This window comes from Euwallacea fornicatus, chromosome 5 (genome assembly GCF_040115645.1).
Source record: "Euwallacea fornicatus isolate EFF26 chromosome 5, ASM4011564v1, whole genome shotgun sequence".
Lineage (NCBI taxonomy): Eukaryota > Metazoa > Arthropoda > Insecta > Coleoptera > Curculionidae > Euwallacea > Euwallacea fornicatus.
The window spans coordinates 247,838-275,285 of record NC_089545.1 but is presented as its reverse complement, the minus strand read 5'-3'; the positions used below and the strand labels follow the sequence as shown (position 1 = coordinate 275,285).

Below are 27,448 nucleotides of genomic sequence, written 5' to 3'. Positions count from 1 at the left end.
TTGAGATTTTAGCGGGGGCGTCTGGATAGGGCCGAAAAACTCGAATATCGAAAGTAATGCATTAAAAGCCCTTTTCAAAATAAAATTGTGCGTGTTTAACCGTTTTTAAAAATGTTCAAATACAGTATGGGACAAAAGTGGGGCGACAACACATAAAAATTCCTTCCGACGTCTCTTTCCATCAAACACGTTCGAGTTATCGTGTTTAGCATTATCGGTGAAAACCAGCAAACATGCCTCGTGGTGAACCTCTCCCAGTACATCTGAAACAATCAATTGCTTCCAAGTTCGAATCCAGAACGGCCCAGAGCGACACTGCTAGAGAATTAAATCTCAATTGCTCTGCAATCTGTAGAGTATCGGGTGGCTACGAGGTTCGCAAAAGTGTGGCGAGTCCTCCAAAAACGGGTCGTCCTCGAAGGACAAGGAGAGTTCGAGACAATAAAATCGGGAACGTTTCCAAAGGGGATCCGCATCAAAACTGCAGTTGATATTGCACAGGAATGCAGTGACGTCGGTGCTTCTGTAAGGTCGATTCGAAGACACTTGCTGGAAAAAAGTGCCCTCAGACCCCTAAAAAACCCTTAATTTCCAAGAAGAACGGGATGGCCCTGCTCCGTTTGGCAAATGACCATCTCAGCTGGAGTTTCGAAAAGTGGAAAACTGTGCCATTCTCCGACGAGAGTAAATTTAATTTGTATTCCTCGGATGGAATTCAATATGTCGGGCGGCCCCCAAATGAAAAGTACAAGCCAAAGTACACCAAAGGCACAATTCAATTTGGTGGGGGTAACGTATTAGCGCGGGGATCATTTTCCGGGTTGGGAATGGGACCATTGGTAAAAATAGCGGGCTTTATGCACCGGTTTAAATATCTGGAGAAATTAATGGATCATATGCTTCCGTTTGCAGAGGAAAACATGTCGCTGTCACGGATTTTTCGACGTGACAACGACCCGAAGCGTACTGCGACAACAATTAAAAAATATTTGAAAGAGCGGCGGGTAAATGTAACGCAGCGGCCTGCCCGAAGTCCCGACCTTAATCCGATGGACGACTTACGGGAGATGGTAGATGAAGACGGAGAATCCACGGAAATTTCGAAATTCCGCAGAATTATCCATCGCCATTTCAACTGCGTGGAATTCCATTTCGGAAGAAACCATCGATAAATTAATAAAGTCTACGAGGAATAGATGTACCGAAGTTACTGAAAACGATGGCGATGCCGCTAAGTGTCAGTTAAAGTTTTCGTAATCAATCAAAATTTCACGTGTTGCTCTACTTTCGTCCGCCATATTTACTCCTCTTTGTTGTTAAACGCCTTGAACTCAGGAATAAACTTGTAATTTTTTTGCAGCGTTTTATTTCCGGATATTCTAACACGATCTTGATGTTGCTAATTTACGAATGAGTCGTAACAAACCTTGGATATTTTCAAGAATATGCTCGCTGCTCCACTTCTGTCCGCCACTGCATATGAAATTTACAAACGTGTTTCACTACTTTTCACCAGTGCAACGTGATTTTTCACCTCTTGAGCGGTGCACCGGTAGCCTTGCTAAGGTTACCAAGGTTTCCAACCGAGATCAAAGGGGGAAGCTATGGTTTTCCGCACGAGGCTCAAACCCTTCAAACGGTCGAAGCGTTCGAGGATTGCTGGACCCATCCGTCGAACGTTCCCCCGCCGGTAGAGGGCCGCGGAACGACCGAGTAAGAAGAAGAGAGAACGCGAACTCGTGTCATTTTCGAAAATTTAAACACTCAAAGAATATCTAAGCGGTTATGGACGGTGTAATGGACGATTCGATACATAGTTAAGTTGTCATTTGCCTTCGTACTATTACAGACGCCAAATGACGGCATAACATGATAAAAATAAGCGTCGCTGTTTGTCGCGTCTCCGCGATAGTCAACTCATGTCTCGCGTTTAGTGTCGTCGTCTAAGCGAATACCTCATCCATTTCCTCGCACATTTATGCCATGTATCTAATAAAACGAGTGCGGTAAGATAAGCAAAAGGTAACCACTTTCCATTTTCTTTCGTGATCAAATGAAGTTTTGGCGTGTCACGCTCGGTAAACCATTGAACGAACGATAGTAAATATAATACCTCAGCAGGTAGATGTAGTATAAGTTCAAATATACATGTTAGACCATCAAGTTTTGTTTCAGCGGGTTGGTTCGTTCGGCTATTTAGGCCTGACAATCTAGGAACGTTGCCGTTCGTTGTTCGTGCAGAACTTTCTCTTTTTAGTACGGGCGCCGCTGGCCAGTTCCAGTCGTAAAAGGAGCTTCACCATTACGTGGGTGAGTTTGTTTTAAAATAGAAGGAATTTTGTGGATGGGAAATTCAACTCAGAGACGTACGATCAATTGACCGAACGCAGAAGTGAAGCTTAATTCGTTTTTCCGGCCCGCGCTCCTCCGCCATAAAACGTTGGATTACATGGGCTCGCGGTGGTACCAAAGATTTAGCGAGTCGCCAGCCTCACGCCGGTAGTACCCATTGGTGTTGGTCAAACATCAAGTTAATATTTAAAAAACGCTTGAACCAGTTCGCTGCTGACTACTATTTATCCATCGAGTTTAGCACTAGATATGTCATATACAGAGAATCTATTTATTGCGGAATGCATTGTGTGCAAATTAATCAATAACCCGATATATATGTGTGTGTGTAGGTATGCACGAGCACAATGGCTCAGCTGGAAAAATGAGGCAAAAACTTACACAAAATGCCCACTGTTTTATAATATACACATGGTGTTGCGTTAGAACGCAGGTAACGCTAAGAGAAGCTCATCTTAATTTTTTTTCTGGCACGACTGTCATCGCTTTATCACGATTTGACTTGGTTCATTGGATGTAAATCGTTGCGTGCGCTAGTTCAACGTTTCGCCTTCGTCGCGCAGGATACGATAAGCATCATGGAAATAAAGTAACGATGTAAAAAATTATTTTTTAAAAATTGAAACTGGGTCCGGAATGTTATCATCGGACCCTTGTCCAGGCTCCCAGTTAGCTTCCACAGTGTTCATGTTTCCAGCGATCTATCAAGTAAGCAAGTCGAGAAGCTGCAGGTCGGGGGAAAGCGCAACTTCAACGCGGTGAAACTCATCCGTTTCGGGCATCGGTTCTCACGAGTTGTGATATTTTTTTCAATTGTGATAACCAGAATTTCCGAAATAATTAACGTCTATTATTTAAAGGTTTTCCTGTCATCAGAAATCGGCTATCGAAAGGATCGTGCGATGACACTTCAGTCCAAAGCGACGCAGCCGCGGAACCCTTTCAACCAAATAGGAGAAGCCTTATTCGCTTCCTTCCTCAACTTGGTCTTCCTTTTCATCATATTGTTTAATTACTTCACGTACCTCGTAGACAACTTTGCAGTGTGTTTTAAGAAAAAATCCCATTTTGTGATTTTTTGAAATGTATTATGCGTTAGTTTTAGTGCCGTTTGGAAGTGTATCGCTCATCCTGATTAATGCAAGAAATTTTTTAAAGTAGTTTCCTTATAATAAGGAGATAATTATGTGTAATTTGTGTCAATAACTTTGAAATAAAATATAATTAGGTGCGCATTTCTAAACACATTTTTTCTCCAATCTCCTGATTTGCTCGCATGTAGACTCGACGATATTACCATGGGTAATTTCCAACGTTTATATAAGTGTCCAAAATGATCTGCAATTTGATTTTTTTAATCCATTAAGAATGCATGTGACCATCAACTAGAATACTCAATTCCTATTTATTCAGTTTATAATACCAATTAAACTTCAACAGGTCATTTAAAACTAGATATTTTTTCGTTAAATTTTAAAACGTTCATACTTAAGTCCCTCGATAATATTTTTTTAAAATTTGGGATGAACGGGAAGTCCACGATTTAACATAGGTACCACCCGGCAGCAAATGGGTCCTGAAAGGCAGCAGGAGGTCGAGAGTCGGTCGCAAACTGTGAACGCGACCAAATATCCAGACTTGGGACTCACCTTCTGTCCGACATTACAAGGAAAAACAGTGTTGCTGTCTTACTATTTTTGCCTCAATCTCCTGCTGCACCTCGCCGGTATTGCGCTTTTATTCTGTCCCAATTTGTTCATATTCTGTTTCAATTCGCGCGCTCACTATTCTACGTTTGATTCATTTTACGTGAAATACACTTTGTGAAATGCATTAATGCATTAAATCTGCTATCTAGGGGATTATCCCCAATTGCAAAAGCAGCCTTTCATGAACTGATTCGTACTTAAACCCATTACACCGTAAAGGGTAAACTATTTACAGGGAGGGCTAATTAATGCCACGATTTAGCGAAAAGCAAATGGAACGTGGCCAATTAATCTGGCATAGGGATCCTAGAATATTTCACAGAAAATATCCCGGAGGTAGTGGAAATTAGAAAAACACGGCTTTACGTATAACGCTAAAATTAATTAGTTCTAAGCCGCTCCTAGTGCCGATCTAGTATTGTTTGGTGCTCTTCGGCTCAGCAATGCGATGATCGACACTCTGCCGGTTTGGCAGCGTAACGCTTTTGAGCATTTTCTGTGTCGAAAAACTTTACTTTAAAAAACGCAAAAAGCAAGGGATTCTTACTTAATTGCGAAGAAAAGGGGCGGCAACGGGGAGAGGGATCAAGAAAAAATCACGAGAGGATAAACTGAGTCTTTTTATGGAGAAAACGGCGTCGGTTGATACCCTTATCGAAAATATCTCCAAATAACGGTAATTCCGGAGGAAATTCCGAAAAGGTGGGCCGCGCGTGCTTCCGGTTTGACGTGACCAGAAGCTCGTATGGTTTTCCTCGTGGGTCCGAAGTGGAGGGATTGCGGCAAACGCTACCGCAAGCCGAAAATTTACAAAACGGACACCCAGGCGATTGCAGGCCAGAGAACCACGTCAGAATCACTCCGAGTTTGCAGTCTCAGAGTCGCCGTTTCCGGCAAAACGACCCCACCCACAACGTTCCTAGCTTCAGCCAGAGTTCACCGAAAAATCCTAACGATTCACGTCCTAAACAACGTATGGACGAAAGCAAGCAATAACGAGACAGTGCGAGCTACACGCCAATTCACGACGAGATCAGTCGCACTATTTATGCCCCCGTCGCCCCTCCGAGCAGGTGCCTCAATGTTTATCAACAAACATAGCAAAAAATGGTGTACGCCCGTTGCCACGTCAAGGTGCGTCGCATAAGGCACAACAGGCCTTGACGCTAATCACGCCATGCCCGAACCGTTTCCGTCCTGTTGATTTTCCAAAATCTCCCGATTTCCATTGTTTTCGGTAGAAGAAAACGTTTAACGATCGCGATAAAAAGTACCAACCGTGCAACATGTTTCAATTAGGTCAAAACTGAAACCGAATAGCCGTTTCCCGTTAATGGCCCCACTAAGCTTCCGTTGGTACAGATTTGAACCCCGAAAGTTTGAGAATAGAACAATTCACGTCGGGGAACTTAAAGGTCATACCATTGTAGGTAGCAAATTTAGCGGTATAAATGACCTTCGTATACGGAGATATCCCTGTTGCGGAGTCCACTATACAAGTGCACCATATTAATCATAACCTGAATAGAAGTTCCACTAAGAGCGATTGTTCTGCCCACGGACGTTCATCTAACGGTGTTTTGTCGGCCGTTATCGCTGGTCGGATTTGTATGGGTTTTAGGGCCGAAGGGCACCAGGGTAATTTGTTAATGCCTTTAGCTGTGCACAGGATATTAACTATGAATTTCGCTCTATGACTAGAAGTAATTAAAGTGTGCCTACTGTAATGTTGTCGGACTTGCTGAGCTTCCGAGAATTTATCGTCGCAGATGGAACGATTTCACAAATATTTCTCAGGTACCTGCAAAACTCGTGTCATAGAACGACATCCGTAAGAACTTCAATAAGGTAATAAAAATGACAAATGTCTTCATAGCTTTTGGCAACCTCTTCCAGGGCATGATGAATTCCATATTCGTATCGCGCAGAACGGCGGTATGTTTTACAGAGGAAAACCGCATCAATCATTGCGTTTTCAATATAGCCAGGGGAATTCTTCTTTCAACTTATATTTTAATAGGTTTCAACGTAGAACGTGATTTATTTGTGTGTGGAATCCGCTATGTTGACAGAAATAGAAAATTACTTTGCCCTTATGGTATTAGCTGACTAGATGAAGCTGATATTTAATAGTTACTGAGAACGTGAAGTGTTTTAAACAAACAGAACAGAGAATGGTATCTTTAACGGATGAACAGATGAGGGTTTTGAAGTCGACAATGATAACGTAATGGAGATATACATAGTGTTTAATTGACGATTGGGAATTGACAGAGTCGACGTGTTGACGGCCACGTGGCGGAAATGCGGTGTAAATAGTGACGAAGGAATGCTACGAAATAATGTAAAATCGATGCCCGTTACGTGTTCGTTCAACAACTGATGATTCACTCGCTGTAGATCAGGAAACGAGCGAAAATTCCCGTATGCTTAAGTCATTAAAAACGCCGCTGACATCAACTCGTCTCAAGAGCTAACTGGTTCCTGATCACTCTCTGAGACTCAATACGGAACGTTTTGCTGATTTTTTTGTCAATCGGAAAAAATATATATGAATCAGATGTTAAAAATTACGAAGGACTCATCCGCACCATCCACGGCTCATTCGGTAACCTTAATTTTCCACACACACACACGGGTAACAGAGATTACATAAATGCATGAAGGTAAACGGTATCTGACTAATACAGGAGAAGAATAATTAATCAGTTGGTAAGAATGGAAATGGCGAAACTGTTTCGTTGATCGATGAATTAGCATTGTGCATGTTGGCTTCAAATTTATGGATGAATGTTGAAGGAAAGCATTAATGGGAAAATACATCAATCCAAAGAATAATATTGATTTTTATTTGGACGCGGGGGAGATACGTGTGCGTTGCGAGAGCATTTCGCACGGCATCGGTGCGGCGACAAAAGAAGTTGTTTTGGACACGGTTGTCGACGCGTCCCTATTGGAACAGGAGGTACCAGAGTTCTCCCGAGATCCGCGGAACGTTCAAAACGCACGCCAACGCAGTACCTCAGAACCTGGAGCATTACTGTAATTATAAATCAAACCAAAACCATCGTCTCAACGTTCTTCCGATCATTTTCATTCCGTCCAGTTCTTATTATTGGTTATGTCAGAGTCGAAGTAAAAATTTACAGCTGAGCTTTTTCCCACTAAAGACATTTAAGCGTTTTATTGGCAAACGCCCTATTAAATTTCTCCGTAAACAACCCCGCTTTCGGGCTTTTCAGGAACACTTCCATGGGGCGACAGTCTGGCGCCACTGATGGAATTATGGCACTGCTACTTCCGACCATTCAATCGGGAGGATACACTGATTTGTGCTTAAAGTTCGCTTTTGTGCTTTGTGCGACAGTATGTGTTCTCTTCGGATTAAAAATTGTAACTATTTATTAGAAGCGAAATCTGTCAGAAGTTTACGCTTCGCCAGGCGATTTTCCAGGCAATTTGAGGAAGCCGCACGTCTTCGCCTACCGCCTGGAGGTTAACATGACGCAAAAAAAAAAATAATAAGCTTAACCCACTTAAACCTAAAAATAACCGATCCCAACGGTTTCCGTGGACCAAAAACGCGTCTCGAACGGATCCGAAGTGGATTCCTCAGAGAACTGGCCAGCACCTAATGGGGAACTCTCCTCACTTTTTCGCGTATCAACACACAGCTTCTTTCGGCCCTTCCCTTTTGTAAATTCCACTTATGTTAACGCACTTCTTGCCGGGAACTCATCATCATTAGGCCATCATTAAATCGGAAAAAGTCCATATTTCTTCCGGTATATTACGCAAAGCAATAAACAGTACTTAATGGGAGTTATAAACAATCGAGGAATTAGGAGGCATTCATTAATTATTATTCAGCCACTAATTTCTCCAGTGAAATCGCTGAACTTACAAGTACGCCAGTTCGCTTTGACACTTGCATAGTCGCAATCTGTAACAGTGTGGAAGGTACAAATGTAAACTGGAGCTAAGTGCGGTCTTCGCTCGAAGAACGGGGAAGATGAGGCGTTCAAGTCGAGCTTTAAAGCGGAGTTTGACATTCGAAATCGGCAAATGTTGGCGGGTGGTGGTATAAATGAAGAGGGAAACAAGTCACGTAACGAAATCCAAGGTACTACTTATTTATTCCATCAAGAACGCAAAATGCAGATATTAATCCTGAAATAATTAATTCCAGGGAATTTAAATCTAAAGGACTTCATTAAGGAACCAAACGTTCTTTCGGAATATTAATTCTGCGGGAGGAAATAAACGCGTCATAACTACGGAGGAAATTAGAGGTCTTGTTTGGCTAATCAGGGAATTGTCGAATGGCACGCAACGCTTGATTTGAATAAAAATCCTTCCATAGCTTCGGAATTATAGAGCTGAAATTAATGGATTCGATAATGAATACGAGAAAGGGTGAAACGTATTACTATTACCTGTCCATGAATCGGCCCCGTTTAGGTGATTGTGGAGTAGTTTCCCTCGCAGGAATGAAAACGTAACCGTTATCATCGAGGCTAAAAAATAATTATTTCGCTGCTAATTTCACAACCCTTTCAGCAGCTCGGATGCGAATTAAAACTGTCTTAGTATTAATTCGGGTAGTAAGTTCAATTAAGGACAACCTAATGGAGACCATTTCTCTGAAACTCCGAAATTAACTATCCTACCTGCTGGCTTAATCGTCATTTCGACAAAATTAGTATTAAAGTTAGTTGTTTCAGTAGTGAGTTTAACGAAACGAACCAAGTACGACGAATCCCTTTCCAGTTTGTTGCAATTAACTAGCTCCTTTAAGTGTCTGCAGTTTTCAGCGAAACTGCTAATAAAAAGTTCGTAATAAAGCTCCAGTTATTATCGAAACTGATATTAGATAAAACTCAGAGGTCGTCGACTTCCGAATTTTCCTCGTGTAACGTTCAATGTAGCTTCCTCGAATATTGTCATTAAAGCGGTTATGACAATAAAGGAAACACTGCCTGTGTCGACGTAACAGTTACACGAGGCATGTAGATTTAATTGACAATACGAGGCAAAGGCACCTGCCTACGTTTGGGCTGATGTTGCGGTCTCATAATATAAGGCACACATAATAACAATCTCAACTTTGCAAGTTCACGGTAAATGGCAAGTTTCAAACAAAATTCTTACATATGTAACACAAATCTGGGGAGATCTCGGGCGTCGAACGGGGGGAAACTCGTTGCGTATGTGCCTGTGTGCTCCCCTTGCCAGAAACGAAAAAAAAAAAAAGAGAAGCGATTCGCATTTTTTATTTTTCGTCATATAAATCTGCGTGCTCGGCAAAAGTCCTTGTCCCAGTTTTATCGGTGAAAATATCTACAGTCGACCCAGTAGAGCCCCTGAAATACCTGTTACCCCTGCATCCCAAGACGGGTTAACCCTCCGGTTAGCCGACCAATCAAAGTTTGTCTCCAAAGATAGCATTCGTATTTTTCATGGGGGCGCAGACGCATTTCCCGAATATGCACGCTTGCATCTTTCCTAGGGGAAACAGTTCCGCTATCTGGACTACGCGAAGTCCCTTCGTAATGCCGAATTCCTTCAAACCTTAATCCAGGAGTCCAAACCGCGTCTGCCCGAGTATTTCCAACGATCATTTGTTTGTTATTCTGGAGTGTTGAGTTCGCCCTCACGTGTCTCTAACAGTGAACTTTAATGGTGTCACCGAAATGCGGTGCAGTTGCTACCGTCTGGTTTACTTATTACTGCTGACAGTTTTATGCTTTAAAGGTAAGTTTAGCGAATGTACATGTCAGTAGTTTGGCTTTAATTGAAATTCCACGTTTGGGGCAGATATGACGTGACGTCCTCGAGTCGGACCCGGTATTCATTCAAAGAAAGTTTGTTTGATGCGGTAGTTTTATCTAGGTACAGTTAATCTTGCCCGAGAGCAGTTTGCCAAGTCCGAACAGAAACTTGGAGGCGCCGAACGTTGCAATAACACAGTTTGGCATCAATGCACCGAAAGTTTGGGGCCGGGAGGGGGAGGGGCGGGAGGTGAGGGGGAGTCCGAAACTCCCATACTTAAGTTGGGAGGTAAGGCATCGTTTAATCGTTTCAGTAGGTGTCAACTCACGATCCGGTACCATCAACACTGCATCTCCATTTAAACGCTGATGTCACGTTTAACTCGATTAAAAAAGGATTTGACATCCTTCGTGGAGTCGTTCCTACAAAAGTGATCGTTTCCGAGTGGATTTAATGCCGCATCTTTTTGAAAACAGTCTTCGCCAGTCGACAATGTTAAATCACGCGAACGCACTTCTTATTTCGGACCCGGCAAATGGGAATCCAGCTTGCTGCCGCTGGATAACTCCGTGCTGGAAAAACTGCGGCGAGAGGAACGGGGCTCCTTTTTCCGAACACGAACAATGTGGGCATTCTAACCGGAACTAATTTAAACAAAAACACGGTTTAATGGTGAATGCTTACCACAACGCAAGGCGCAACAATTTCTATGAGCATGAAAATCCCGAACCTCACTGCCCGAAACAAATGGTAACCTCTCACATTTCGAACCCCTTACTTATTCATGTGGTGCTTTGGATGAAATTGCAACATTACCTTCAACAATCCCCTAGTATATCCCAGAGACTCCAAACTGCCAACTTCGGTAACAAAAAAAGTAAAAATACCTCCGTCTGTTGCGAATATAATAGCCGGCAAAACTCCAAATTTGGATAAAACAGCCCTGGGGAAAGACGGGGAAACGTTATTCTATAGGGAGGAATTGCTTGTTTACGTTTCATAGTCCGTATAGCAAGATAAAAAGTTTTAATTAAATTTATGAAGCTCCTCTCTCGCGTACTTTTTCATATAAAGTTTTATGGTAATTTAATAATCTCTGAATTTCTCGAATCTAGATTTCGGATATCTGAGTTTTGGTGAGTTATCCTTTAAAAAAATACGCCTGGCAATGCTGAAACAAAGTGTTTGAAATCCCCCGGCGCCCAAAAAACACTTTTACCAAACGACATGGCGTAAAACCGCTTTCAAAAGGCGAAGCCAAAAAGTTCCTGCTCACTCCTAAATCCTTTTCACAATGTTGACACGATGAAAGGCGGGAAACTGATTATCGACGCAATAGTTTCAGCGACTCAGCAAAATTCATTTCAAAGGAATTGTGGTTTTTGCCTTTAATACCCGCAAAGAAGCGGACGTTGTTTTTAAATTGAAAAACTCTGAAATGTCTCATTTTAAACTTGAAGGAGGAATTTCAAGTTTCAGGGCAGTACTTGGTCAGGCTAGGTCGCGTCACACTTCGAGATAGTTCAGACTGCCGATTGCTCGACGTCGAGGAGATTTGTTCCGGAAGCGTTAGATCGAGGTCTGTTCGGATCATCATCTGGCTGCGAGCTTTTGAGCTCTCTCTCGCTCTGGAAATTATACACTTTCAAACGGAAAGGTCAAAAAATGCGAGAGCAATAAAATCGCCCCACAAAAATAAAAAGTAATTTATAGTCATGCGACCAATAAATTGTAATTCTTGTGAAAACAGTTCTTGTTTTCAGCCATGATTTATTGTCGTTTTTCTACATGGAACTAACAAATACGCGTCTGGCCGTAAAAATGGTTTTTTAGTGTGTAATGGATCTTGACGCAGCAAGCTCAGGAACAACTTGCGAAATCATTTGTTTCACTGCCAAACAGGACACCTCAATCGGGTTCGCGAAAATAAAGAAATCGGTCGACGGGACAAGTCAACGCGAGATCTCGGCAAAGAGGGAGTTTGCAAAAATGGCGAAGTTCCCAGGCACGAGTGAAAATATCGTTCAGAACGCGTCACGAAACGTAACGATTGAGAGTCGCCTTAGGAAAAATGACAAGTGACATAAATTTAATATGCCAAAAAAGGATAAAGATATATTTCAGTCTCTGAACCCGGCTCCATTTTTGCACGGTTGCCGCTTGATTTGTGGACTATTTGGTCCGATTTTGCGTTTTAAACCGATGTATTCTTCGTTCGTCAGCTTCGTTGCGTAAATGTGTGATGACTTGTATAAATTAACGCACCGACAACGATACACCACTATTTGACAAGTTCCAGGTGCATACCAATTTTGAAAAGACGTGGCGTCGCTGCCTGTGACGTGCATAAAAAGTTACGTGATTTAAACCATAGGCGCGCGCTACGGCCGAATGGTAATTATCGATTAATTTTCTGTTACATCTTTTTGAAGGGCGATATCTAGTTGAACAGCGAGATGGATCTTCTATTAGTACGTTGCAGTCATGCCGATTATACGCAAAACAGGGTTGTACTCGAGTTCCACTCCTCCTAAAGCGCAGGGGGTGAAGGTTTTATCGTGCAGGGGCGCACGTTTTAAAGAATAACGGAAACTGAAATCTGGCCATACCAGGCACATGGTTCGATAACGGTGGCAGAAGGGCACGTTACAAATGCAAACCAGAAGTGAATTATCACGGCCCCGTTAACTATGTGACGGCGTCAATGGTAAAATGCTTGACGTTTGGCACAATGAGTTTCAACATCAATTCGAAAATCGTAAATAAAATTTTCGTTTCTGCTCGTACAATTCTCCTAAAGACGATTCATTCGTGAGAAGACGGGCATAAACAGCCAGATTCGATAATTTAATGCAAAGTCGCAAGAATCTTTTTCTATCGAACGAAACGTGGAAAATGGGAAATAGTGCTTAGACCATGGGGGAAACTAATATTTTTAAGGAGTCGAGTGAAGTCTCGCTGCACCGTTTGAAGATTCGCGCAGGAATTGTGTAATTTCGTCAAACCCATTCGCGTGGTTGTCTCCCCCATCTGCAGCCCATGCGTAACGTGTCGCGGCTGGAACCAGAAACAAACACAAACATACGTGGCGATACATGTGATCCCAGACCAACAGTTTGGTTTTCGTGAGGGCCACTCAACCGTTGAACAGATTCATCGAATCACTCATAAAATCTATGAAGCACTCCAGCACAAAGAGTATTGCTCGGGGGTGTTTTTGCATGTACAACAGGCGTTCGACAGAGTTTGGCATTTGGGGCTTCTGTTCAAGGTCAAAAAATCGTTACCAAAATACTATAACGTCTTGAAATCCTGCATAACACACCGAAAATTCTACGTTCAAGTCGAAGAGAGTTATTCTTGCTTCTATGAATCACAAGCAGGCGTACCTCAGGGTTCAGTTCTGGGTCCATTTCTATACTCCGTATACACCGCAGATATGGTTCGAAATGATGATGGCTTACTATCAACGTTCGCAGATGACACCGCTTTCCTGGTCAGTGATCCCGATCCACATGCTGCAGCACGTATCACTCAAAACTATCTATTCCAATTAGAAGATTGGTTAACAAAATGGAAAATAAGAGTAAACCGGAACAAGTCCAACCATGTTACGTTCACACTAAGAAGAGAAACTTGCCCTCAAATTAACTTATACCATGAACCAATTCCACAAACAGAAACTGTTAAATACCCAGGAATGCATCTTGATCGCATGCTAAATTGGAAAAAACATATTCAATCTAAACGTACACAGCTAAACATTAAAAATATGAACCTTGCGTGGATTCTAGGATATCGCTCACACCTGACGCTAAACAACAAACTATTAATTTACCAATGCATCATCAAGCCTGTCTGGACGTACGGAATCCAGTTGTGGGGAGCTGCCAGTGGATCAAGTCTTGATATACTCCAGAGATATCAATCAAAAACTTTGCGTATGTTAGCAAAGGCACCATGGCATGTGAGCAATGAGACCCTACATAATGATTTAAAGGTACCCAAGTTAACTTTTGGATTTAAGTAACTTTAATTAAAAAATAATTTATTTAAAATAAAGTTTACAAATCCATTATTACTCTAATTGTTACGTTACAACTACGAAAGCAAAAGAGCCCCGTTACGGGGATGCGCCCCTATTTTTATAATAGACTATTTGCAACTTAAGCAAAGTATAATGTTGCATCTCGGAGTGGGAAATTCCTGTTGTATGGGTTTATTCTAAATGATTCTGCTTAACCTATATACGGGTGATTCTTCAACATAACCTCCACAATACGAGAAGAAATTGAGAACCACTCCCAAAAAGTACATTTTACGCCTTAATAGGCATCAAAATCACCTAGCTGTAAACCTAGTGGACTCCAACAATTACTCTCACAGATTAGAAAGATACAATCCTTCAGAATTGAGTTACAGATTCAACAGATAGACAGGGAGATTAAACGGTTAGTCTCCCTCTACCTATTGCATTTAATTTTAATTATAGAAACAAGTTACTAAGTGTCCCAAAATAATAGTGACAGATTGTAACATTATGGTACTAATAAAAAAAATATAAAAAAAACATGGTGTGGCGACCGGTGTGTGAATCACCCCAGGACAAAGGCGAGCGGTGGGAAGGAGATAAGAGCGTTCAGGGTTGAGCAGTAGACAAGTATATGGAGAATTGAGAGGATATAGTTTCTAAGTAGTTAATGATTATGGATTAAGGGATATTTGGTATAATATTGCGGATAAGTCAAAATAAATGTGTTTGTGGGAAGTTAGAGGTGTTTGAATACCGAGAAGGGTACTACACATGGCGATATTAAAAACTTTCCCCTTTAATTTTCCGGTGTTCTTGCATTAAACATAAAATGTTAACACCTGTGTCTTACAAGGCCCAAATCAACGTGGCAACCGCTAAGCGTTATTTTTATTGTATGTGCTAATGCATCCGTCGTCGCACACAAACACACTTCTTTTGGCATTGAGCTGACACACACATTTTGCCCGTATTTGTCGATATTTTTCTATCAGGTGAATCACTGGCTGTTACCAACCGAACCTCAGCTGCAACGTTGGGCGAAATCGACGCGATCCGCATGTGATTATCCATTCGATAATTATCTTGGCAGCCATTTTGCGAGATCACTTAGCTTTGACGCTACGAGAAAGGTCGCAGGAGCGCTCGGTCGCGTCAGACCCCAGAAGCCCACAACGCCACCAGCCATTCTCGTCGGTACTACGTTCCGGAGTATCGATGTAGGGAAACATCAAGTTCGTTCGACAAATTCCAGAAAGAGTTTTACTCTCTGCGACTCTTTGAATTTTCGGCTCAGCGACTAATGAGCCTCTTTCATATTTTCGAGCACCAAAAACTTGAATGTATTTGTGGCGATTCAAACGACTCCCCGAATCAAGCGGCTAACACAATTAAAAAACGCTAACTCACCAAAGCTTAATTTGATTTGCTTTGAAACCGACTTAGAGCAACTCGATGGACTCGCATGTGCCCCCATTACGGTGTCCCATCATCAATTTCATTCCCAATAATATCCAATTTAAAGATGTGTCCCTTGAAAATTGCCACAGAATATGGCCATTAATCATCCCTTAGTTAATTACCTTCGTGATAGTTAGCTGAATCAGATTAATCGATTAGCTTTTTGCTGGTTCCAGAGGATTCCTTCGAGGTAATTTTCGCACAATTTTTTCGAGAGTATTGATTTTTTTTTCCCTTTTGGCTAGTGATTGGGAATGCGGAGAATGAAACGCGAGTCACTGGAAGTTTGAGAATTATTGGAGAGTTGTGTTGGAAAGAAAACGAAAATAAATGCCGAAGAAGCGCCAAAGACGTTTCCTATTTTTTAAGGAATTTCAAGGGTCGAACGGGCGTTCCTGCAAATTTGATTTCTCACTGAGACCGGTTGAGAGAAGACTGACTTTAAACAGCGAAATGATCTAATTATCTAGAGCTAGTTTAATAAAGCTGCAAGGAAAATATGGAATTAATAAAGAGACTATCTATTGTAGAAATACGGGGATTTCCGTTTATTACTTTTCCGTATGGCTGAATGTAATCTGATCTTCCTCTGAGGCAAACTCCTAATGAATTTCGAACATTTCCAGGAATTATTTCGAGTCAACACAATAGAGGTTGTTTTGATGACGAAACAAAACCATTCTCCTCCAAAAAAAAATAATATAACTTCCAGTTCGCTCCAAATACTTAATTGGTACTCGGACACCTAGACCAACGTTGAAGTTAATGTATTGGTGCGAAATTGGAATATGCAAACGGGAACATAATAGAAAGTTTAAAATTTAATAACAAACACAGTCGCTACCGTGTTAATATGGATACTCGGTGTACATGACGCGAATCGTGAGTAAATAGAGGCAGGTAATGTGACATTTCCAAATTCGCAATGAGGATGGTTATATCAACGTTGTTATAAATAGAAGAATTAATTCATTACCTGCTCTTCTAGTTTTAATCAGTTGGCGTGCACGAAGCCCCACTCAGAATACTTCCAATTTTGATATTCGAACAAATTGCTCTCCACAATCCTATTGTCGATATGTTGTTTATTTTGCGCAAATCAATAGCTACAAACCATTGCATCGGCTAATTATGAGCCTTTTTACATTTTTCCAGTTTTATATGCATTTCAGTTGTTAATAGTTATCTATAGCAGATGCAAAGGCCTGAAAGAGGGCTACTCCCGGAGCAGGAGTCCGAAGGCCGATGCGAAGCAGAGGGCTTTTGTTCGGTCGAGTGCGTATCCTTCTTTTGGCCTGCGATACGCACCACATTTACGCACACAAATTATACGTCCTCAACGTGCAAGTAGAAAATCACGACACGTAGCTGATTGGTCGTAAACGGTTCAAAAATCAACAGGCGTCATTTTTACTTTTCGCCCCACTGCCAAGAGGCATGGGCACCGGCGGGACCCTGCGGTCCGGCGCCGGCAGCGACGGGCCAAAAACACGAAGCACCGCCCGATGCTCATAATGGGACACGATTTCCTAACGTTATGGAATCGGAACGGATGACCATCGGGCATTGTTTCGTTTTTAAGTTACCAGAACACTCGTCGCTCTCGGTAATAAGCCGTTTTTTTAACGTAAAACTCGTTCGTAATGTAGTTTTACTCGAATCTAAAACGTTTAAAAACCATGGGCCGAATGACGAGTTGTGCCTCTGACCAAATTAAAGCCCTCTGTTTCGCATCGGGCCTGAATTTTCGGCCGCGGGCGTAATGTCCTTCTTTCGGCCCCGCACGCATAAACAACCATTACTGCCGTCGACGGTGGAAGGGCAGCCGCGGCCGTTCGGTTGTCACAGACAGACCGAGAACGAAAAGTTCGTTTTCCAAGGAAAATTGGGTTATAAAAATGAGTTGCAAATTGGACGGTAACTAATGCTTTCAATTTTATTATATCAATAATTGAATACATAGAAGGGAAACTTCCATTTCTACCTGAACGAGGTCAAGAAGTCAAAGAACACATGCAACGGTTTAGTAGGGGATTTGACGTAAAAACGAAAAGGGGATCAATAGGACATGAGGAAAATGCATTTTCAAAATCCTATCGAATCTGCATCTAAATGCGGAACATTGCTTAACCTATAAATCGGGTCCCAGCAAAATCGTTTGGATCCACGAAGTAGTAGTCGAGAACAGCACAAATATTTCCAGGGATCTATAAAATTCAGCGAATTTTAAGCCAGCTCTGAAGCAAGCATTATCTCCATTTCTATAGTCAGGATATGTTAATCTTAAAAATGCATTTTCAGCTAGAATTACTAGTTACCGTAGAACGTCTAAGACGTTAATAAATATTTAAAGCATTATGAGAGAGTTTCCATTGGCTTTAACAAGAAACTGCGAAGTTTGTAAACACCATTTGCATACATGATCATAAACATGTATTTAGGTGATGAAATGACACTACCGACAGTAGAGCACCTCATTCTTCTGAGACATCAGGGCTCAAACTGTAATTTTCCAGGGTAGAGAACAAAATTATCTGAAAGTGCGGAGCTGGCCCTAAACACAGAATGCATGAAACTTTGATTAAACTAAGGATCCCAATCATACTCTCCAGTTCTAAAACTCTAAAGATCTTTATACTTCTTTGTATATACATTTATATGGAAATTGAAGTTAACGCTCAAAGAGGAGGGGATGCTTATAAAGGAATTAGCCCGTTCATCAAACAAAGGGAATCGTTATTGGGAATTTGGTATTTAACCGTTTATTGGAAAGTTACTAAAACTAGTTGACCGTTCCATTAAAGTATTAAGTCGAGATTAAAGATTTGACCATTAGTGTGGCTAATTTTGCAATTTAGTTTAGAGCAGTGGTTTCTCTTTAGATAGAGTTTCAGGTTTAGCTCGAGAAGCCCTCAGAGGCGGTCGAGTTAATACAAAACAGAGAGGTATTTGTGTCCGTTTAAAGTCTTATTTCATGCATTTATGCAAACTTTGTGGAATTAAGTCTGAGATGGGAGTTAAAAATTCAAGATTTAAATCGCTGTCGGAACAAACGTAGCGTTCGTCCTCGCGTCGGCCATTTTCCCCTGTTATGTCCAGATTTTTGAGCTTTCAGAAACGATAAAAGCAAACGTGATTAATGACGAATACGCCGATGAGGAACGGAACGAGACTAGCTCTATCTCAGCCCTATCGTAAGTAGCGAGAATGTTTTTCCACCGTAATGAAGATCCAGATGTATCTCGTGAATAGGCTCAAGGATAAAATTTGCTCGCTTAGCAAAGTTTAAAGCTTACAGCCCGGAAACTCTCTTCATTAGCGATAGAGCCAGTAGAAAATGTCTAAACAGGCATGTTTAATTACGCACTGACACTGAAACTCATCCATGACGAGGCATTCACGTCACTGGAACGCGAGCGATCATTTGTGTGATGTGAAGACGGTATGCAATTAACTCTTTCGAGTCGATTGAAGGGCTAAATATGCTTCAGTGAATTCGGTACACATATCAGGTTGTCTGGGAAGTGATTTGTAATTTTACTTTACTTTATTGCGGGTGAAACTTTCCATATTAGAGACTGCATCAAGTTTCTTCGAGCTAAAAGACGAACCGACTGCAATTTCGGCGAGAACGAAGTTATTTGTGTTATTTAATTATTTTCGACTGAATCGAACAGAGTTTTACGTCACTGAGGCAATTCGATGTGTTTCTCGAGAAAGAAACATAATGCGACCTCGCGATATAAAAATAATAACGAGCCCGTAGGGCTCGATTGCCTTTTCGGCGTAGAAATATCTGCTTTACATTTCTTTTATGATTAGTCGTTGGGCCCCACAGAGTCGGCTTACCAATTATCGGGGATCATTAATTTTTTTATAGTACTCGGTCCTCGGGGAATAATGGTTGAGAGTGCATTTGGCTTGAAGGAAACGTGCGATTCGTTTATCGAGAGTGTGGAGCGCCACTCCACGTTTCCCCCGTCCCGCCGATGCCATCGGCAAAACTACTGAGAGAGTTCCCTTCACGGAGTATTGAACTCCTTCCCAAACAACACGGTTTACCTTCCGAACCACAAATTTCCTCATGGGGAGTGAGTTGAACGGAATTCAATCCGATTCGTAGTTTCGTTTCCCTCTCGAAAACGGTCGTCAGCTGATTATCAGCGACTACGCAGTATAAAGTTTTTAAACCGTTTTGGAACGTCGCAGGGACTATTCCCTGTAAAACGTCCTCCCTTCCAGGAACGAACGCGAAAACTTCCCACTCGCCTCGATTCTAGTCGATTTGCCTTGAAGAGCCGCAACAAGGCGAAGCCATAGCAAACTTTGCCCGTACTGTTTTACGGGGAGTCTCAAAACTATCCCCCCGAAATGACGAGGAGTAGGCAATAAATTATAAAGCCGTTTGTAAGACCTGATAAAGGCGCCGTATAAGGGAGGAAATGGGAATTCGCCCGCGTCATCTCGAACCATATTTTTTATGGGGAAACTTGCCTGACTGGCTCCACTCCGTCTCCTCATCAATATGGATGAAATATGAAAGCTTACAAGTCGAAAGCTGGAAATTAATAATGTTTTCTGTTGTAGCCTTTATTCGGAATTATCGACTTTCGCTTGTATTGAAATCCTTATTGTAATGACGGCCGTTTGTGCCGTAGTCCGTTCCATAAGTCGGATGACGTTGCAAATTCGCATTTAGAGATGCTTTTGAAACAGGTCGAAAGGAACATAATGGAAAACGAGTTCGAATATTTGTTTTATTGTCCGGCTAGAGGCTTGGGAGTTTTTAAATTTGGCTCGATTATAGAGCGAACCTTCGCGACCGCGGGAGACGAACGGGTACCCGTATTTTCGGTGGAGGAGCAAACGCGGGGCGACGGACGCCGATCCCCCTACGACCGCCACCGCCACAGAACGAACCCGTTAATTCATCGGCCAATTAACAAAACCTAATTATTTTCAGAACTATAAAATTAAGCAGAGTAATTAAGAACGTAATTTACCACACTTTGCTTCTCAACAAACTTTACGGCGAGGAAGCAGTGTTAATAAAGACCTAATTACGAAACCAACTAAAATTTACGTTTAAGATACACCTGAGACAAGGCCATTCTGCTGTAATATGACTTTCTCGAGTTCGCTTGAAAGGTACTTCCTTTCCTTATAAAACACCCTCTCTATTCACGTTAATGCAGGCATAATGAAACTTTCTCACATCTTACCCCCAGGCCGTCTAATAAATAGGACGGTTTCGTTTAACGTGGATGGATAGGTTCGTGTGACGATCCCGGGCTCAAAGGGCAACGTCTGGGAATTATGCAATGGAAAAAGTGAAAACGTTTGCCATTCCATTGATTTACATCGGAAAGATAACGTTTAGCCTCGTAATGATGAGCGCATTGCGTTCAATGCCCCGTCGAAGGAATTGAAATTCTGGAACGTTGCATCGTGAATTCTTTTTGGATTTGTGCCTCCACAATCCATAACAAAGCAACAGGGTTAAAATTTATGGCTGGCGTTGAAGGCACTTTGTAAATTCGCCATAGACCATTGCGATGGGTTATAATTTATGTGCCACGTCTGCAGGCGCTGCTGTGGGAGCCACCGCCGCACCAGACACTTTTATATCTTTCCTCGTATTTCATAATTGGTTCCAAAGTGATAAAGTGGCGACACGTTGTAACTCGTTTTGCGAACGGTCGCCCTTTAAGAAGTATTTATTATTATCGCAAAACAAGAACGGAACCGTTTACCTGGCAAGCTCATTTTCCTCGCAATTTTTTTCATTTTCGAAACGGGCAAATCACTTTTCGGCCCTCTTCCACGTGGGCCATTACAACCCAACTTCGAGAAAACGTAACGTTTTCAAAACCTTATTTTGGCACTTACATTATATCACACAGAAACGATCTTCGACTAAATTGTCCAATGTATAAAACTGCCTTCGTAGGTCAGAGTTGATTTTATTTTCGACATTTCAGCTAAAGTATCTTTGACGAGTCACGTTCCTTTCTATATTAGCCTGGATAGCCGATCGCCCATTGGAAACGTGATGTTTTGTTAAACGACCTAATAATTCCCTCTTGTCGGGGCCATTTCATCCATAACGTTTTACATGAATAGACCTGATTAAATGTCATCTGATGCCCGTGTTTTCGCTCTTCATTAATCGTTAATTTATTAAAAGAACCATTCGCTCGAGGACGTTTCGGCGCTCTTCGGGCGACTTCAGCTCTGCCAAGAGCCTAAAGGGCCGTAGGCTCCGACGAAAGATCACGTCCCCGTAGGCCACCTCGTAATAAAGGAAAAACGTGAGTTGTTCAACTTATTACGCAGAGTAATATAGAGCTCATTTCGTCCCTTAATAATCCGAGAAGATTTACTTTTCTCCTGTTCCTCGCCTGTCCAGCGCTAAGCTACACTGCAATCCGTTCTCCGTTCTGCATCTTCTTACGTTCAATTTAGTCATTCGGGGGAACGTAATTAGCAATGATGCAAATCCAGAATGCACCAAGATCGGATATTAAATCCATTTAAGTTACTAATTTTGACATTGCCCTTTTGGGGGGACAAAGTTTCAACCATCGCTATGCATTATGGGATTTAGGATGTCGTGTCAGCCAGTGTCACGTTGCGAGTAGCCCTTCGGGAATTACTGGACGTTCTCGGAGGCTTTGTCCGAATCGCCCGGATTAAGAGAATGTTAACCGCCTTGGGCTTGTCAACGTAAGCTTAGCATTCATCACATGGTTGCTTACTGAGATTGTGTCAATGGGGGTTTTCAGAATAGTATATTGTGTTCGTTCTGGTATACAGAGATAGCCGTGGCTAATCCTGTATCTGCGAAATTGCCGCTAAAAACGACCGTTTCTCCGACGATGCTCCGATGGTGATATTTTAAAGTTAAATTTAAAATGTTCTATTTAATCAAAAGTTTCCCTTCGAAGGTCATAAATAATCCCTTAATATCAGGTTGTTTTTAAATTTTACCGAGGGCTTCCAAATTAATATCGTTTTAAGGCTTGTCCCGGGATTTATTAGTCATAAATTTTTGCGTAATTAAAATTTTATGTTGATTCTAGGAGCAAGCCGTAGCAAACATTTCACGAATTGTTTATGCATATTACAACTTCGGGATTTACATCGAAAACCTCAGGCAACATCGATATCGATATTAATTTAAAAATCACGATGCAGGAAATCGGTTTAATTTCGCTTCTCTCCTGAGACGCAAACAAATTCTTGCAGGATCATTATTTGATTTTCGCTACGAGTCACGAGCAAAACACCTCCTGATCCACGATATCAAAATCGACCGGCTCATTTTGATCCTCCTAATGTATCGATTCAGCTTAGTTTGACGTCAAATTTTTTTTTATTTATTTTATTTTTTTTTTTTTTGTGATTCCGCTTTTCCTTGGAGAGACAAATTAAGATCCTTGCAGGTCGTTTAAATGATTAATTCCAGCTTAGCAACGTACTACTAATGCTTGGTAGTAGATGTGCTTTATTGGCTTGTATAAATCAAGCTAAGCCGAATAAAACTGCTGCCATTAGATGAATAGATAAGGCTATCTGAAGTCGGGGCTCTAATTAATTGAGGCGGAGTTTTCTAGCACTCTAAGTTTATAAAATATGTGCAACTTTTAAGGAATTCGTTTTCAGCTCAATTAAAGAGCGTTTTAGATGCAGAACTTGAGTAACGAAATCTCATTTAAAAGTGTCTTTACCAACTATACACAGCGCTAAAAGAAGTTAAACAAAAAGTCCCCGAATGAGTGGAGCTTTTACTCGATTAGAAAAGGTACACAAACTCCTGCATGCCAGACGAAAGTCTTAAAGGTCATGTGTATCTAGCAAATAGCCTAAATCTACAGAGATAAGTCGAAAACTTTGGGCAATGAAAACTATTGTTTTTACTGAAAATAGGAAAAAAAATGCAGGATAACAAAGCCCTCCTTTAAATCAACAAACTGTGTTTTCCTTTCGAGGGTTGAAAACAGATTTTGAATGTATATGTGTTTAGAAGGCTGAATATGGCCGAACGTGGGGCGAATGTAAAATGGAAAAATTGCCAGAAGCGGACTCCAACGGCTTTGTATAAATAAGTGATTTTAATCTTTAAAGGCTGGAAATGTTTGTTTTTAAATTGAAAACGAACGAAAATCACCAAATTCGGTTGGACAGCTCACAATTAAATCACAACGGATTTCATTGTTACGCGATCGCATCAGAGACGCCTCCGAATAGTTTTGTAGAGTTTCGAACACGCGGCGAAGGGCCGGCCCTACGGCCTCGACCAAAGCATACACTGGGGGTCGGCTTACAGTTCTAAGGTCATGTCACCATCTTAACGATAAGATTGCCGACTTCCGCCGAAGGAATTCGTCTCAATTAAGGCTATTGGAACAAACATCCAAATCCCCAAAGATCCATTGGACGGAGTAAATTCCTAAAAATTCAACCAGCACGATCTAAAACACGTCCCTTCTGGCTTTGCTCTGCCCCGCCCAATGACTAGTAAATAGTTGCGATATAAATGATTGCACTTCTCTCAAAACTTGAATGGCTTTGCCTGAACTAATCTCGTAGTTGTTGTACCTATTAGTTTTGCTCATATAACAAAATGCACTCTATTCATAATAATCTCACACCTGAGGGCCATCGTCTCGGCGCATTCCAAAGTCCACAACATAAATTAAGCTGTCCTTAGTTTTGGGTCCCGAGGGCCGTGGCCAAATTGCACTCGACCATTTCAACCCTTATAATATGATTTATTGGCTTTTGACCTGGACCTGTCTGGACCTTGGCCAGTTTATTAATGCTCCAGAAATCGCAGTTTCCAATTAAACAGAGACATCGAATTTTCATAAACCACTCGAAGAACTTCTTGCATTTTCATATTTCCGACAATGCGGCAGCAAAGATTATCCGCAAGGAGGCACGTTCGCATCATTAAGTTGTAATACGATTTCGAAACGTGAATTTTGTCCTCGATGGTTGCGATAAAAGGGGATTTTCTCTTTGGAATGTCGCTCAGGTGAAGTTCTAGAATTTCGATAATATCGTGGCTAATTTTGCGATGGGTAATAAAATGTCGTCGAGGTCATCGTAGACGACAGCTCGTTCATCGAAACCCAAAACCCAAACGTTTGTTGTGACATTCATAGTTTTTATTTTTGTAGATGCTCAGGCCGATCGTACGGTCAAAATCAGAGTCCCTCAAGCCATCATAAGTGGGAAAGATGCAGCCTTGCAGTGTTCCGTCGACTACGAGGGAGAACAGCTCTATTCCCTCAAGTGGTAAAACCGGCAATTTCACGTGAACACCCTCGATATCTCCAATCTTAACAACTTCATTATCTCAACAGGTACCGAGAAGGATTGGAATTTTACCGGTACACCCCGCAGAGCCGCAATCCTGTTATGATATTTCAAGTGGCAGGAATTAATGTCAAACTATCGGAGTCCATACCGGAACGGATTATTCTGGAAAAGGTTTCCAGGAACGTTAGCGGAATATTCATTTGTGAGATCACCACAGAAGTGCCCAGTTTTTACACGGTTTTGGGCGCTGCCAAATTAAAGGCAGGTTTAGTTATGCGAGTATTAGCGACGCAGGGAGTAGAAAGAGTGGCTTTACCCCGTACGAATTTCCCTCTCCCGGGTGAAATTTTCGCTGAATTGAGAATGATTAAGTCCATTTCTCCCAAAAAAAAAAAAATAAATAAAAATTAAAAAAAAATGGAATCCTCGAATCACGTATTAATTACACTAAAACCGCACGGGTTTAATTAAATAAATAATTGAACTTTCATGAATATTTCGAGTTGTATTCGCGTTCAGATAAAAAAATAAAACAGCGGGGAAACCCCCCGTCTATTTTGCAAGGCAAGTGAGCTTCCACTACACACACGAACACACCAAATTAAAATGGCCGTGACGCACCGCTTTAGCAACGGAAGACATCTTGTCGGATACATCTAAGTAGCCACCAAAGTACAAAGGGAAAACTTAATAAGTCGCACTTTAAAGAGTTTAATTGCAATTATTGTCGAAGCTCAAACATAAAAATTTCAGACTTACTGCAAACACACTCTATTAAACCTCCACAAGTGCCCTCAATTTCGTTCTTTCTGGACGTGCACGGTTCTTTTTCCTCTCTGTTCGCTGGCCTTTAAAGACCTCCCGGTAATTTGGGGTTGCAAAAAAGGTTTTCTCCAATTTCATCAAAAGCAAACGAACTTAAAGATAGAGGAGGACAGAATTAAAAGGCCAAATAAAGTGGGCAAATTGATTTAGCCAACCAAACTTTTAACTGGCATTAATGAAACTTCGTTTAGATGTTTCATTAAGGAAACTTTGAGTCGATTTATTAATGTGGAGGAAATAATTTGTGGTCATTTTGGCATTGAGGAAATTTTCTTCATTTTAATTATTTTCTCGAAAACTTTGAGGGACAGACGTTGAAAGTATTATTTGAACAAAGGCGGGAAACTACGGAATGACGTTGATTCGACATTTACTTCTTGTAATTTACGTTCCTTTTTCATTCCTTTTCAGTTTCGTGTAACCACTTTTTATAATTAATGCTCGGCGGAACTTTCTAATGGATTAAAATAATTGTAAACTTCAAATTAGAGAAGATTCCTGATTCACGGTTCAGCCAGTCAGCTTTCCCGATTCCAAGTTCCCTCAGACGAGCACTGAATCTTAAGCTTTTCTTAAGTTAATTTACAAAATTTAGAAGGAATATCTCCAGGAACGGAGGCGTTCGAACAATACGTATCTAGTGGTAACCTTTATGGCAAATCTCTCAAACGCGGCTCGATCCCGGCTCTGTCCCGTTACTGCTAATGTTTTTGGTTATTTTCGCACGAAAGAGGGTACGAATTCCAGGTGATCCGAAGGTGAGACTATCCAGTCCGTAAGTACCTTGGCGGCTACTTCGCGCACGCCCGTCGCCTTGGGCGTGCGATACGGGCTTTTGGCCACGTCAACTCTAAAGCGCATAAAACCCACACGATACCGTCGGTACTTCGTTCCGAAAAATACAATGTATTTTTTTATCCCTTCAACCAGGTCATCTGTTAACACCCAATTAACGATGATTCTTCCCTGAAATGGTTTCTTCAGGTTGTAGATATCCCCAAAAGAGAACTGTCCTTAACAGGCCTCAAAGACCATTACTACCCCGGAGAAATTGTCAGGGCCAATTGCACCTCCGACTACTCCTACCCACCGGCAAATATCACTTGGCAAGTGAACGGTCATCGTGTGCAAAAGCAGGTGATGACTCGAAGGATATTGGGATATTACGATCGTTCTACGTATGACTTAACGAACCCTTCCTCCATCCGACATTTGCACGATATTTTCTAGTGTTGTGTCTCAACTCCGCTATCGACTCACCAAGGACATCCAACGTGACAAAATAAAAATTCAGTGTTCTGCTGATATTTACGATGTGTATCACAGGAGCGTAGCATTCAGCATTAAGGTGTCGGATAGCCATGACTGGCCTCCCACCACCAAAGCTCCTACAACCTCCACGGAAGAATACTATGAAATGTACGATGGCTTTGAAATCGCCAGCACCAACTCGCCATTTAGCACTTGTGAGTGTGTTTGATTTGATCGATTTCAAAAAATAATTTTCTCTTCACTTAAATTGTAGTGTGGTTTTTCCCTTTCTCTGGCGCGTCCACTTTAGCTTCACCCGTGCCAATGCTTCTACTGTGTTATTTATGCTATTTCATCAGTATTACGTAACATGGCTAATTTGCATGCAATATGACTTAAAACTATTGTGATAATACAAAATTCAAGTTTAATGTTAAAGGTGAAGGTTATGAAAGTTTAGGTACGTTTTCATTGTTCCGGAGTTAATAAATATCTCAGAGTTCAGATAGCTCTATTGAAATCGAAATGGTTACTTATTGGATTTATTCTAGACAGGTGTTAGAGATTTAGCGTCGTAAAATGCTTATTTTCTTACAGTTACGTGTGTTTCTCCCAACATATTCTGTTCAATCTTACTTGTAGCCGTTCAATGTTAAATCCGTAAACGACAATCTTGCAACTTTGTCAAGGGTAATAGAAAAAATATAAAAAATCGAATTTA

The 27,448-nt window shown here is 41.5% G+C and overlaps 1 protein-coding gene and 1 long non-coding RNA gene across 2 annotated transcripts; both read left to right on the top strand.

Annotated features, from left to right (window-relative positions):
* Positions 1-1,811: 1,811 nt before the first annotated feature.
* On the top strand, positions 1,812-3,595 carry LOC136339001 (uncharacterized). The gene is made up of 3 exons (XR_010732057.1): positions 1,812-2,121; positions 2,176-2,310; positions 3,213-3,595. It is a non-coding gene; the product is annotated as an uncharacterized lncRNA (long non-coding RNA).
* A 5,967-nt stretch (positions 3,596-9,562) lies between these two features.
* On the top strand, positions 9,563-27,448 carry LOC136339225 (uncharacterized). Its single transcript, XM_066282293.1, has 6 exons — positions 9,563-9,815; positions 24,510-24,627; positions 24,696-24,912; positions 26,461-26,654; positions 26,707-26,942; positions 27,002-27,448. Exons 1-6 carry the CDS (start codon positions 9,755-9,757, stop codon positions 27,094-27,096), a joined length of 921 nt encoding a protein of 306 aa, XP_066138390.1. The 5' UTR covers positions 9,563-9,754; the 3' UTR covers positions 27,097-27,448.

Bases quoted from the DNA above. Each gene is read 5' to 3' on its own strand.
- LOC136339225 (XM_066282293.1), top strand. From the start codon at position 9,755: ATGCGGTGCAGTTGCTACCGTCTGGTTTACTTATTACTGCTGACAGTT. The intron at 24,628-24,695 runs GTAAAACCGGCA...TTATCTCAACAG, and splicing joins CAGCTCTATTCCCTCAAGTG to GTACCGAGAAGGATTGGAAT. The intron at 26,943-27,001 runs GTGAGTGTGTTT...CTTAAATTGTAG, and splicing joins CAACTCGCCATTTAGCACTT to TGTGGTTTTTCCCTTTCTCT.